Below are 11,650 nucleotides of genomic sequence, written 5' to 3' on the forward strand. Positions count from 1 at the left end.
AATTCTGTCCATTTCTGGTATTTCAATTGTGATTTTTCCACTCATTTGTGATTTTACTTATTTGGGTCCTTTTTCTTTTCTATTTGATAAGTCTAGCTAGGGTTTCATCAGTTTTATTAATTTTTTCAAAGGATCAGCTTCTAGTTTCATTGATCTGTTCTTCTGTTTTCTTAGTTATTTTTTAAAAATTTTTAATGTGTATTTATTTTTGAGAGAGAGACAGAACATGAGTGAGGAAGGGTCAGAAAGAGAGGGAGACACAGGATCTGAGGCAGGCTCCAGGCTCCGAGCTGTCAGCACAGGGCCCAATGCAGGGCTCAAACTCACAAACAGTGAGATCATGACCTGAGCTGAAGTCAGACGCTTAACCTACCAAGCCACCCAGGTGCCCCTGTTTTTGTAGTTTCTATATCATTTATTTCTGCTCTAAACTTTATTATTTCCTTCCTTCTGCTGACTTTAGGCTTGTTTTGTTGCTCTTTTTGTAGCTCCTTGTGTATTTGAGACCTTTCTTGCTTCTTAAGGCAGACCTATGTTGCTATATACTTCTCTCTCTGTTTACAATTTGCTGTATCCCAAATGTTTTGAACCAAAGTGTTTTCATTTTTATTTGTTTCCATTTCCATGTTTGTTTTAATTTCTTCTTTGGTTTTCTGGTTGACCCATTCTTTAGTAGCATGTTGTTTAGCCTCCATGTATTAGTGGTCTTTCCAAATTTTTTTCTTGGGGTTGACTTCAAGTTTCATAGCATTGTGGTTGGAAAATATGCATGGTATGATCTCAATCTTGCTGTACTTTTTGAGGCCTGATATGTAATCTACTATGTGATCTATTCTGGAGAATGTCCCATGTTCACTTGAAAAAAAGTCTGCTGCTTTAGGATGGAATGTTCTGAATATATCTGATAAGTCCATCTGATCCAGTGTGTCATTCAATGCCATTGTTTCCTTTTTTATTTTCTGCTTAGATGATCTGTCCATTGATAAAAGTGAATTGTTACTGTCTCCTACTATTATTTTATTATCAATGAGTTCTTTTATGTTTGTTATTCTTTGTGTATTTTGGTTCCTCCATGCTGGGGGCATAAATATTTATAGTTGTTAGACCTTCTTGATGGGTAGTCCCCTTTATTTTGCTACTAGTGCCCTTCATCTCTTGTTACAGTCTTTGACTTAAAATCTAGTTTGTCTGATATAAGTATGGCTACTCTGGCTTTCTTTTGACTTCTGTTTGCATGAGAAAAAATTCTATTCCCCCTCACTTTCAATCTTCAGGTGTCTTTAGGTCTAAAATGAGTCTCTTATAACCAGCCTATATGTGGGTTATTTTTTTTTTATCCATTTTAACAGTGTCATTTGATTGGAACGTTTTGTCCGTTTAGATTCAAAGTAATTATTTATAGATATGAATTTAGTGCTATTTTATTACTTGTTATATTCTGGAGATTTTCTCTGTTCCTCTCTATTCTTTGTCACTTTGGGTCTTTCCTTCCCACTCAAAGAATCCTCTTGAATATTTTTCGCAGTGTTGGTTTAGTGGTCAGGAACTCCTTTAGTTCTTATTTGTCTGGTAAGCTCTTTATCTCTCCTTCTGTGAATGATAGTCTTTCTGGATAGAGCATTCTTGGCTGCCTATTTTTCCCCTTCATTATGTTGAATATGTCATGCCATTCCCTTATGACCTAACAAGTTTCTGTGGAGAGTCTATTGCTAACTTTATTTGTTTCCTCTTGTAAGTTGGGGATTTCTTTTCCCTCTCCACTTTTAGGATTTTTTTCTTTTTCCCCATATTTTGCAAATTTAACTACAATATGTCTTTGTGTTCACCTGCTTTTGTTGATTTAAGTGGGAGTTCTCTGTGCCTGTTGGATTTGTAGCTCTGTTTCCTTCCCCCAAGTTAGGGAAGTTATTAGCAATTATTTCCTCAAGTAAAACTTCAGCCCCCCCCTTCTCTCTCTTCTTTTTCGTGGACTCCTATGATACAAATGTTATTACATTGGATGGAGTCACTGAGTTCCCTGAGTCTATTCCTGTCACCCATAATTCCTCTCTTTTGTTCAACTTCATTATTTTCCACTCTTTTATCATGTAGATCACTTATTTGTTCCTCTGCTGCTTCTGTCCTTCTTGTCTTTACACCCAATCTGTTTGAGTCTCAGATACTGCATTTTTCATTTCTTGCTGATTGTTTTTTTTTTAACTCTTTTATCTCTGTAGTAATAGCCTCCCTGAAGTTTCCATTATTTTCTAATTCTGACAAATATCCATATGTTTATTGCCTTTAAGGTCTCCATCAGGTATTTTACTTATATCTGTTTCAATTATATCTCTGACTGTGACCTTTCCTTGTTCTTTCTTTTGGGATGAATTCCTCTGTCTTGGCATTTTTTCTAAGTCTCTGTCCTCTATGTGTTAGAAAACCCTATTATGTTTCCTACATCTCAGAGTAATGGCTTCATGAAGAAGATGTCATATAGTGTCCAGGGCATGGCCCTTCAAGGGGTGTCTCTGGTGTGTGTTGCATTTACTCTGATGCTGTGTTTCAGCTACTGTACCTTTCAAGTCAGTATCTGCAGAGGCTCTCCATGCTTGCAGTGGGGAGTATTTGGACTTTGGCCATAGTGTATCAAGTTTTAACAGGTGTGCTCTGGTTTTCTTCTTAAATGAGACCTGATGCTACTTCCACTAGAACTGAAGCCATGCTGAACTCTCTGGTCAGTAGACATGGTATATGTGGGGATATCTGCTGGTCTTCTGGGTATGGGACCCATTGCACTAGGACTTGGGCATACTCTTCCAAGAAAACTAGTACCAGATGAGCACAGGGGGAGGGGTGGGACTAGTTGTAAGCATATTAGGCAGCCAGTGTTAGAGCTGTGCTGTTTACTGCAGGTGTTTCTGTGCTTATGCTGAGGGGTAGGGGAAGGAAATGACACCAGCTGGCTCCTTTGTCCCTGGAGAGGGTCCTCTTTGCTGCTGCTCTCAGGGAAACACTCCCAGAAGAGCAAATAATTTCCTCTTGTGTGTCCATGTCATTTTTCAAAGTGCCATTTTCATACTGTCTCTCTCTAGGTCACTGGCCTGGCTGGAGCAGTGCAGTACACATTAAGCTCTTTCCCAGCCAAGCCTGCTGACTTTTTAAAACCCCAGACTTTAGGGAACTGCTGTAGTGGGAGCCAGTGCTGGTCTTCTGTTCGAGTGTCTTGTTATGCCAGGAGGGATGCAGATTTGACTGAGAAATGCAATCACTCTATGCTAGAGCTCAGGTGAATGGCATTTGGAGCAGGCTAAACAGTATCTGAGTTAGCCACTCTCAGCAGGTGTCTCTATGCCTATGATGAGGGGGAGTGGAGGGAAATGGCACCCACTGGCTTTTTGTTCCCAGAGAGGGATCTCTATGAATATTGCCTTTTGTACATACACTCCCCCCAAAAAAGAGCAAACAGTTTCTCCCTCATGTGCCTTATGTGATCCTCAGCACACACTGTCTGCCCTGGGGTTGTTTGCCTGCCTGTTCTCCAGGAGTAGGGCAATACCTTCAGGGCTCTATCCCTGCCAAGCCTGCTGACCTGTGAACTCCAGACTTTGAGCTCTGCTGTTTGCAAAAACTCATGAAAATCAGCCCCACTTGTTTTTCCAGCCAGTGGCTTTGGGGCAGTGTTCTCCTTGTGAGTTTCCCTGTCCACTCCTCTCTCTCTTTTCTTCACAGCTGGGTCTCCCCTCCACAGCACCAGTGATCCATTTTTCTGCACTTCCTGCCTTCCTAGATGTGGTCTCTTCTGTCCCTCTAGTAGTGCAGTTTGTTCTGTCAATCAGGTCAATTTCTTGTATATTCAGAAAATTTTGGTAGTTATCTAGTTGTGTTCTATAGCACTTTGTCACTTTCAAATGTGCTTGTTGTGATTGCCATGCAAACTTAGTAGAAATCCCAGTTATTTTGTGTTTCAGAACAAAACCCAAAACTTGCTACAGGACAACAGCTTATTTATTATAAGAGAGATAATTGTTCTAGTTCCAGTTTTAGAGTACTGAAAGCATGGTGTCATTTAAAAAAATAAATGAAAGTCGAATTTTTTAAAAATTTCCAGGACAATAAGCTTCTAATTATTTTTAAAATGTCTTCTGGATTTATTTATTATTATTTGTGTAAAGTTAAACTATATGCATATATTACAATTTTGGTAAAGAATTATTAAATACAAAATAAGTTTATTGAAATGCATTGCTTAATAAAAGTGGAAGGACGCAAGGTTGAGCAACTGGATGTTTACTTCTTTAGAATTATTATTACTTGTGAAGAGGCTTCTTGTATCTTTGTACACGCTCTAGTTAGAAGACTGCTGCTTTCAGTAATTGTGCCTTGTACAGGAGATTATTACAATTACCCACCATCATTTAGGGAGTAAGAGCAAGCACTCTAGAGGCAGACCACATGGGCTTGAATTCCATCTCTGAGTCCCAGCTGTTACTCTTACTAATGACATGACATTAAGAAATCTGCTTAACCCCACTGTTCCTGTCTTCTCACCTGTAAAATGAAGATAACAATTGGCTGTTGCACAGGTGAGATAAAATACTATTTCTAACATGCATAGAATAGTGTTTGACAGGGGCACCTGGGTGGCTCAGTCGGTTGAGCGTCCGACTTCAGCTCAGGTCATGATCTCACGGTTCCTGGGCTCGAGCCCCGTGTCGGGCTCTGTGCTGACAGCTAGTTCAGAGCCTGGAGCCTGTTTCAAATTCTGTGTTTCCCTCTCTCTCTGACCCTCCCCTGCTCATGCTGTGTGTGTGTGTGTCTCTCTCTCAGAAATAAATAAAACATTAAATTTTTAAAAAAGAATAGTGTCTGACATATGCAGCTTAGCTGTATACTCAGTTCTACATAATCTTTTGACTTCTATTGAGAATTTTATAGATATGTCTAAAAGTAAGCATTTATCAGGCATATTTAAATAATTGGAGGATTATCTATTGATACTTATGTCTATCTTGTTTGATCAGATAATTTCCTAAATTTTATGTAATAAACTAGTAAAATTTTTAACAATGTATGTATATGTCTACATATATTTGTGTGCACATATATGTCTATTTAAGTCTATGAGTACTTAGTCTGCCTATGACAGGGAAGCAAATTATCTTTTGCCACAAGTCTTTAATGAACAACCATGTAAGTGAAAGTTAAATTTGACAGATCAAGAAAAGCAAAACCAACTCTAAAACTTGTCTTTGCAAAGGACTTAAGAGTTATGAAGATTAATAAACCAATATTGAAAATAATCTGTATTTTTAAAAAACATAACCAACAATCTCTCAGATTTGAAGAGATGCAGTAAATTCAGAGTAACCTATACAAGGAAGTGACATAGATAACAGAAAAATTAGGAAGTTGTAGGGAGAAAATAAATAGTTGTTCATATCTTAAATTTGTAGTTCATTTAATAATTAGCATCTAATCAGAATCAAATTCAGATATTAGGATCCAGGTTATAATGTCTTTAGTATTTCTAAAAATTGCTATAAAAGTCATTAAGTGCAAGCTGATAAGCTGACTTGACTACTAGAAATTTTTGCTAACACTCCCTGACCTGAACTTTAATAATTGTTAGGAAACTTAAGGATGTAATTATTCCAGTATATATTTCTTTTATATATCCTGTTTAACAGAACCAGTAATTTACCATTAAGATATTCAAGTATACTTTTATTTATATTTATGTTCACCTGCTTTTTCCCTAGTACACATTAATTGAATAGGAAAGAACTGGAAAGTTGAGAACTTTGGACTGGATATTAGTATTTCATAAGACAGGACAGTTTCTCTTGAATTTTATCAGGGATTTCCACCTTTGTAGTTCCACGTCTCCATTTAATTCAGTAATTACCTAGGAAGTTTAAATTCCCTTCCCACCAAAGTTATATGGCATTTGAAAACTTTTAGTTAATTAGGAATAATTTTGTTGTGAAGGTTATTATACCTTTTGAAATTATTAGTACCATACATCCTAAAATATCCCAAAATAAATGGGAATCATTGTTATATTCATGTAAAAACATTCCCTACAAAAAACAGAAACCTTCTTAGACTATTACATTTTTTGGTGCACCTGAAAAGAAAATTTTTATTTTACGTCACATGGTTATTAAGAGTCATCAATTTATGCTGAGATATATTTTTAAATAGTTGAATGTGGGATAAACTTTAATAATGAGAACCTGCTTCTGATGTTGACTTCCATGATAAGCTTTGAACTGTCTTCTGGGGTTAAAAAAATAAAAAGTCTGCTAGTCTAAACTTTCAGAAAAGAAGTGGGTGTATTTTCCTACTGGTGTTTTAGAGGAAAGGATTTCTTAGTATTTATACCATTCTCTAACATATTACTTTGCTATTATTCTATCCTGCCCCAAGCCCTTTCCTTGACCATAAGAGTTTCTAACATTTAGGGATCCCCTTAGTCCTTTCTTTCAGTACACAGGAATTTTTGTCCATCCTTTATGTTTGCTGTTGACCTTTAGCAATTCTAAATGCTACAGTGCTTCACTCCTATGCAGGGCCTTTTTTGTGCATGATACTCTCTAGTGCAAACATTCTCTGAGGCTCAGACCCAATGAATCTGTAAATGCAAAAGGAAAGTGATTTGGAATTTCTGAAAATATTATAAACTGCTTTAACTTGTGCCATTTTATGGACTTTAAAGTGTATGTATCACTCTAAGCCAATAATGTTCCCCCAAAAGGCTTCTTAGAGAACCCTATAATGAATAGATGATATGTTAACTTATCAGTAAAGTTTGTATAAATGAATTCTTCTTATATGTCAAAGACTATGAAGTGTGTTCTCTAAGTAAATAAATATTCCATTCTCAGCCTTTTTTACACAGTTATTTTACTTAGCAATCCTTTATCCAGCCTCTTTGGGAATGTTATAAGGATAAATTAAGCTCTTTCTACAAATAGTTTCCTAGGCTTTTCTACTCTGCTAGTTTTACAAAATGGACCATCAACTACTACTTCTCTTGAGTCTTAGTGTGCTTTTAGGTATTAGTTAACACATATCTTAGCTATTAACACATATAGCATATTGTTATGGATTTTACATGTTTCCCTTCACTAGATTATAAACTCCTTAAAGGCAGGAGCCATGATGTGCTCAGATCTCTATTTCCTATGGCACCAGTTTAGTGCTTTGAAAATGACTATTACACAGTGAAATGTGTGTAAGCAAGAATTCAAAATATTATTTTTTTTAAACAGATTTGGTTCATTTGACTTGTACATCTTCTAAAACAGCAAGAGAGGATTTAGAACCTGTTGTGCAGAAATTGTTTACTCCATATACCGAAACGGAGATAGGTAAGAATAATAATCAACGATTCACGATGGAAAGGTAACGTAACCACATTATCCCTCTTAGATACCTTATGAAGGTTTCTGCAACCTGGACTGAAATGTGATATATTCAGCAACAATCCTTACATGTTGTAGTAGCATGAATGAACACATTCTCTTCCTAAAACTGGGGAAATATTCCACTCTATAATGGTAAAGGAAAAATATAAATTTCACACACATGTTAATTAAGTGCAAAAATACACATTTATATGTGTACATATTCACATGCATAGAGAAAAAGACTGTAAATCTCTTAGTTTTGATGGAAAAATGGACAACTGTTTTTTTCATTTTCTTTATTTTACAGATATTATATGAAAGATTATATATTCCTTTATCAGAAAAAGTTATCATTTTAAAAAAGCTGATATAATATTAAAATATTAATTGACAAATGTAGGAATCCTTCCTAATAATTCTCTTTTAATGTGTAGCTTGCTAGTGATATAATAAATATTTAACTCTCAAAATATATATGCCACTATGCTATTTATTCATGGTGGAAAAATGTGTTTCAACCACAATTTTTTTTAACTTTTCTCCTCATATCATAGGATAGCTCTTATACCTCTGAATGGAGCAAATTGTGCTGTATTTTGTGTGTAAATGGTAAAGTAGCCTGATGGATATTATTCATTTATATGAAGTGAGGGTGATTTTTATTATATAGGATTTACCTGTCCACTTGAATCATGACCAGTTTCCTCACTGAGTCATATATCTATATTTCCTTTGGATGTTATGTTTGTTCAGGCAACCATTTATTTACTCCCACCTATTGTATTTTCTTTTAGTTCATCTCCTATGTGTCTTTTTTGTTTTCTTCCTGCAGAGATAGTACATAGAGGGGCATTTATATTTATATAAGTAAACTCCATTTTCAGGAACTAATATCAGTATAATTAATTAATTTCTTTTTTAGCTGCCTGAATAAAATCCTGAAATCTGAAACTTTATTTCACTTTAGTTTGGAATTTAGTTTGTTTCATATTTACATTTTATACACTGGGAAGTGTATATAAATGTTTGCATTATTGTTACAAATTTGATTGCAAAGTTATGATACATGATAATATTTCTAAACCTAACATGGAATTATGGATTTATCCTTGGCTTTAATTGCTTTGCTTATAAAAACTCTGAATTTCTTCCCTGTTTCTGAAATTTTTCATGATTTTTCGTTTTAATTTCATTGTGTGGTAGTCTCAAATAATACATTACATTTAAATCTTGTATCATTGCTCTTCACTTTTTAAATACATTTAATTTTCTTTTAAAAGACAACAAGCTGGGCAAATTACATGTTCATTACTTAGCACTCTCTAGCCATTTTATATTTTTAAATATTACTCTTAATGTTTAAAGTGATCCCATTTTGAAATGATGTATTGTTTAGAATCTGACTGAAATTCTTTAGAAAGAACTGTGTGCTCAGAGGAGTCTTCAGGTGCACTGAGGCACTGAAAAGCTAGTTTTCACTGACACATAGGCCTTTTTATCATTAGGATGAGGTAGTGGTCATACTTTAATTAAAATGTCAGAACAAATACTGCTGGAGTTATTGAAAATGAATCACCAGATAAAGTGAGCACTGGGCCATGGCAGGTCAAAGAGGCAAAGTCACCAGGAGAAAAGAACTCAATTCATTTTCCTGTCTAAATGAGAAGAAATAACTTTATGAGCAATATCAACTTTTATTACATTAAAAGCACATTCTTCTCTGTAGCAAAAGCACCTATTTTCACAGATTAATGGCTTTTATTATTATGTTTTAATTGCTTGACAGTGATATGAAACCTTATACTTTAGAGCATTGTCATTATTTTGTTTTAAAATGTGTGCCAAACGAGTGATATTACCTGATCTTATTTTCTTTATCTTTTTATTTGAGTTCTACATTCTGTTTAGTGCTGTGCTTCATAAGTCTTTCTGAAAGTCAGCCTGGTTGCCTACAAAGAAGTTTATTTGTTGTAAAAATTAGTGTTCTCTTCTCAAATATAGTACTTCTTTGTTGGTGTATCTGAGAAATACCAGTAGAGTTGTGAATGATATTCCCTCTATTCCTTCTCTTTTTACATTTAAGATATCACTTAGAGCAGGGCACCTGGGTGGCTTAGTCGGTTAAGCCTCCGACTTCGGCTCAGGTCATGATCTCACGGTTCGTGGGTTCAAGCCCTGCGTCGGGCTCTGTGCTGGCAGCTAGCTCAGAGTCTGGAGCCTGTTTCACATTCTGTGTCTCCCTCTCTCTGACCCTCCCCTGCTCACGCTGTCTCTCTTTCTCTCTCAGAAATAAATAAAACAATAAAAAATATTTTTAAAAAAGATATCACTTAGAGCTCTTGTTATATGTTCTGTCTTAAGAAACAGTTGAACCAATATTTCCAAGAGAGCCCTACCTCCCAGGCTTCTTTAAGAATATCAAAGATCTCTAAACCCTTCCCTATTTCCAAGTCCAAAGAAATTTCATATGTTTTATGCTTAATGAACCTGATTATACATGCGAAAAAAAATAGGTGATTGCTCACCATTCATACTAGTCTGGATTAATTCTTCCAGACTACAGAATATCCTTCAAAGCACTGAGTGAGCAATAGTATAACTACCCTAAATGATTTCTTATTTTACTCAGGAAATTGAGACTTTCTATATGAATTGAAGCAAGAATTGTGTTAGTACTATATCTTGAAATGTGTATAATGTAGTATCATTACTGCACCATTGCTGTTCTTTCTGTTTTTCATTTGGGCATGGCATGTGGAATTATCTCATCCTATGTCATTCATTTCCTACCTCAAAAAGGTAAAAAAATGCCCCTCATAGTGTTATCTTGAGGTCCATGGCTGGTAAAGATGTTAAGTAATTGTTGGACTCAGAAGTCAAATATCTTAATTCCTTTTTGTATTCCTTTTTGCTTTTCTGTTACTAAAATAGTCTCTTCCTAAATATGGCATGTAACTACAGGTCATTTATTGCCTTTATTTGGTATGCCATTGTTGATTTTTTTTCTGCCTACCCATTTAATTTGCCCAAGATCTTATTCTAAATTACCTATTACATGTTTAGTCCTTTACACTATCTAATTGATGAAATGAGATACTACAGAAAATCAGTTCTACTCCTGGTCAGATGATGTATTCCCAGGCAAACCTCAGCAGCTTTACTATTTATTTTTGACAGCTGTGTACTTCACAACTGCATGTTATTTTTCCAGCTATCTCTCAGCCTTCCACCTGACCTCAAAGAAAGATGAAGCAATTATATGTCTCTTTGAGGGTTTTAAGGTCAAAGCCTGACAACTCCCTTCTATCTAGAGCATTTATCTTCAGCCTATGTCAACTTTTCATCATCTTCATGGTTCCTTCTCAATGCTTCAATCTCAGTGAAATTTCTTTCCTATAATCTATTGGATTATTCATTTTTCCAAACTTCTGCTGGGTAGAAGCCCTGCTTTGAGCTGGAACTTTCACAGAGTACAGGATAAATTCTCTTCATGTATGCTTAGAAATGGACTGGGCAATATTAAAGGAATTCCAGACCTTAGCCCACTTTTCCACAATGCTCATAGAGTCTGGTGTCGCAGATCACAGGCGGTATGTTTATCTTTCTGTAAGATTTAGCGAAACTAAACTTAATCAATAAATTTACTAAGAGCCATATGGTTTTAGCTGTGAAATATGAGTTCCTTATGTTCCTTTATTTTGTCAATAAATAGGCTTCACCATCTATCATGTGTTTACATGAAGTTAGTGATACCTTGGACTCCTAGATCTTAGCATTAGGAAGAGGCATGGTAAGGGATCTCTTCTTCCATTCATAGCTTCTTTGTCCTATCACACTAATAATCATGAATTATTCAAAATAAACTAGAAAAATAACATAATTGGTAGTTAAGTAATAGAGATATTTTAAATTAAATATAACAAAATANGAACTGTGAGATCATGACCTGAGCTGAAGTCTGACACTTAACCGACTAAGCCACGCAGGAACCCCCATCATATTTTGATTATACCTGAAAATAGGATTAAAATAAACTTAGAAATTGTTCATTGAGTATCTTTTATGTGCTAGGCTTTGTTTTGGAGAATATAAAAAATCAGAAGCCTANGCTAAAAACAACTTGAAGTCTCACATCTTTACTTTTGTTCCAATTTTAGTATATATGCTGCTGAAGCAAGCACTCGCAATCATATTTTTGTTGTTTGCCAATTGCCATTACTTTTATAATCCAGTAGGACAAAGTGTCAGTAAGTTAGGAT

The 11,650-nt window shown here is 35.3% G+C and overlaps 1 protein-coding gene across 1 annotated transcript in view; it reads left to right on the forward strand.

Moving 5' to 3' along the window:
• The window catches only part of LOC144242552 (rab proteins geranylgeranyltransferase component A 1-like), a 95,574-nt gene that overhangs the window by 74,882 nt on the left and 9,042 nt on the right, over positions 1–11,650 (forward strand). The window contains exon 5 of the mRNA XM_077777522.1: positions 7,254–7,352. Coding sequence (XP_077633648.1) covers positions 7,254–7,352 — 99 coding nt within the window. The remainder of the gene's footprint in view (positions 1–7,253; positions 7,353–11,650) is intronic.

This window comes from Crocuta crocuta, unplaced genomic scaffold (genome assembly GCF_008692635.1).
Source record: "Crocuta crocuta isolate KB4526 unplaced genomic scaffold, BGI_CrCroc_1.0 scaffold1002, whole genome shotgun sequence".
Taxonomy (NCBI): domain Eukaryota; kingdom Metazoa; phylum Chordata; class Mammalia; order Carnivora; family Hyaenidae; genus Crocuta; species Crocuta crocuta.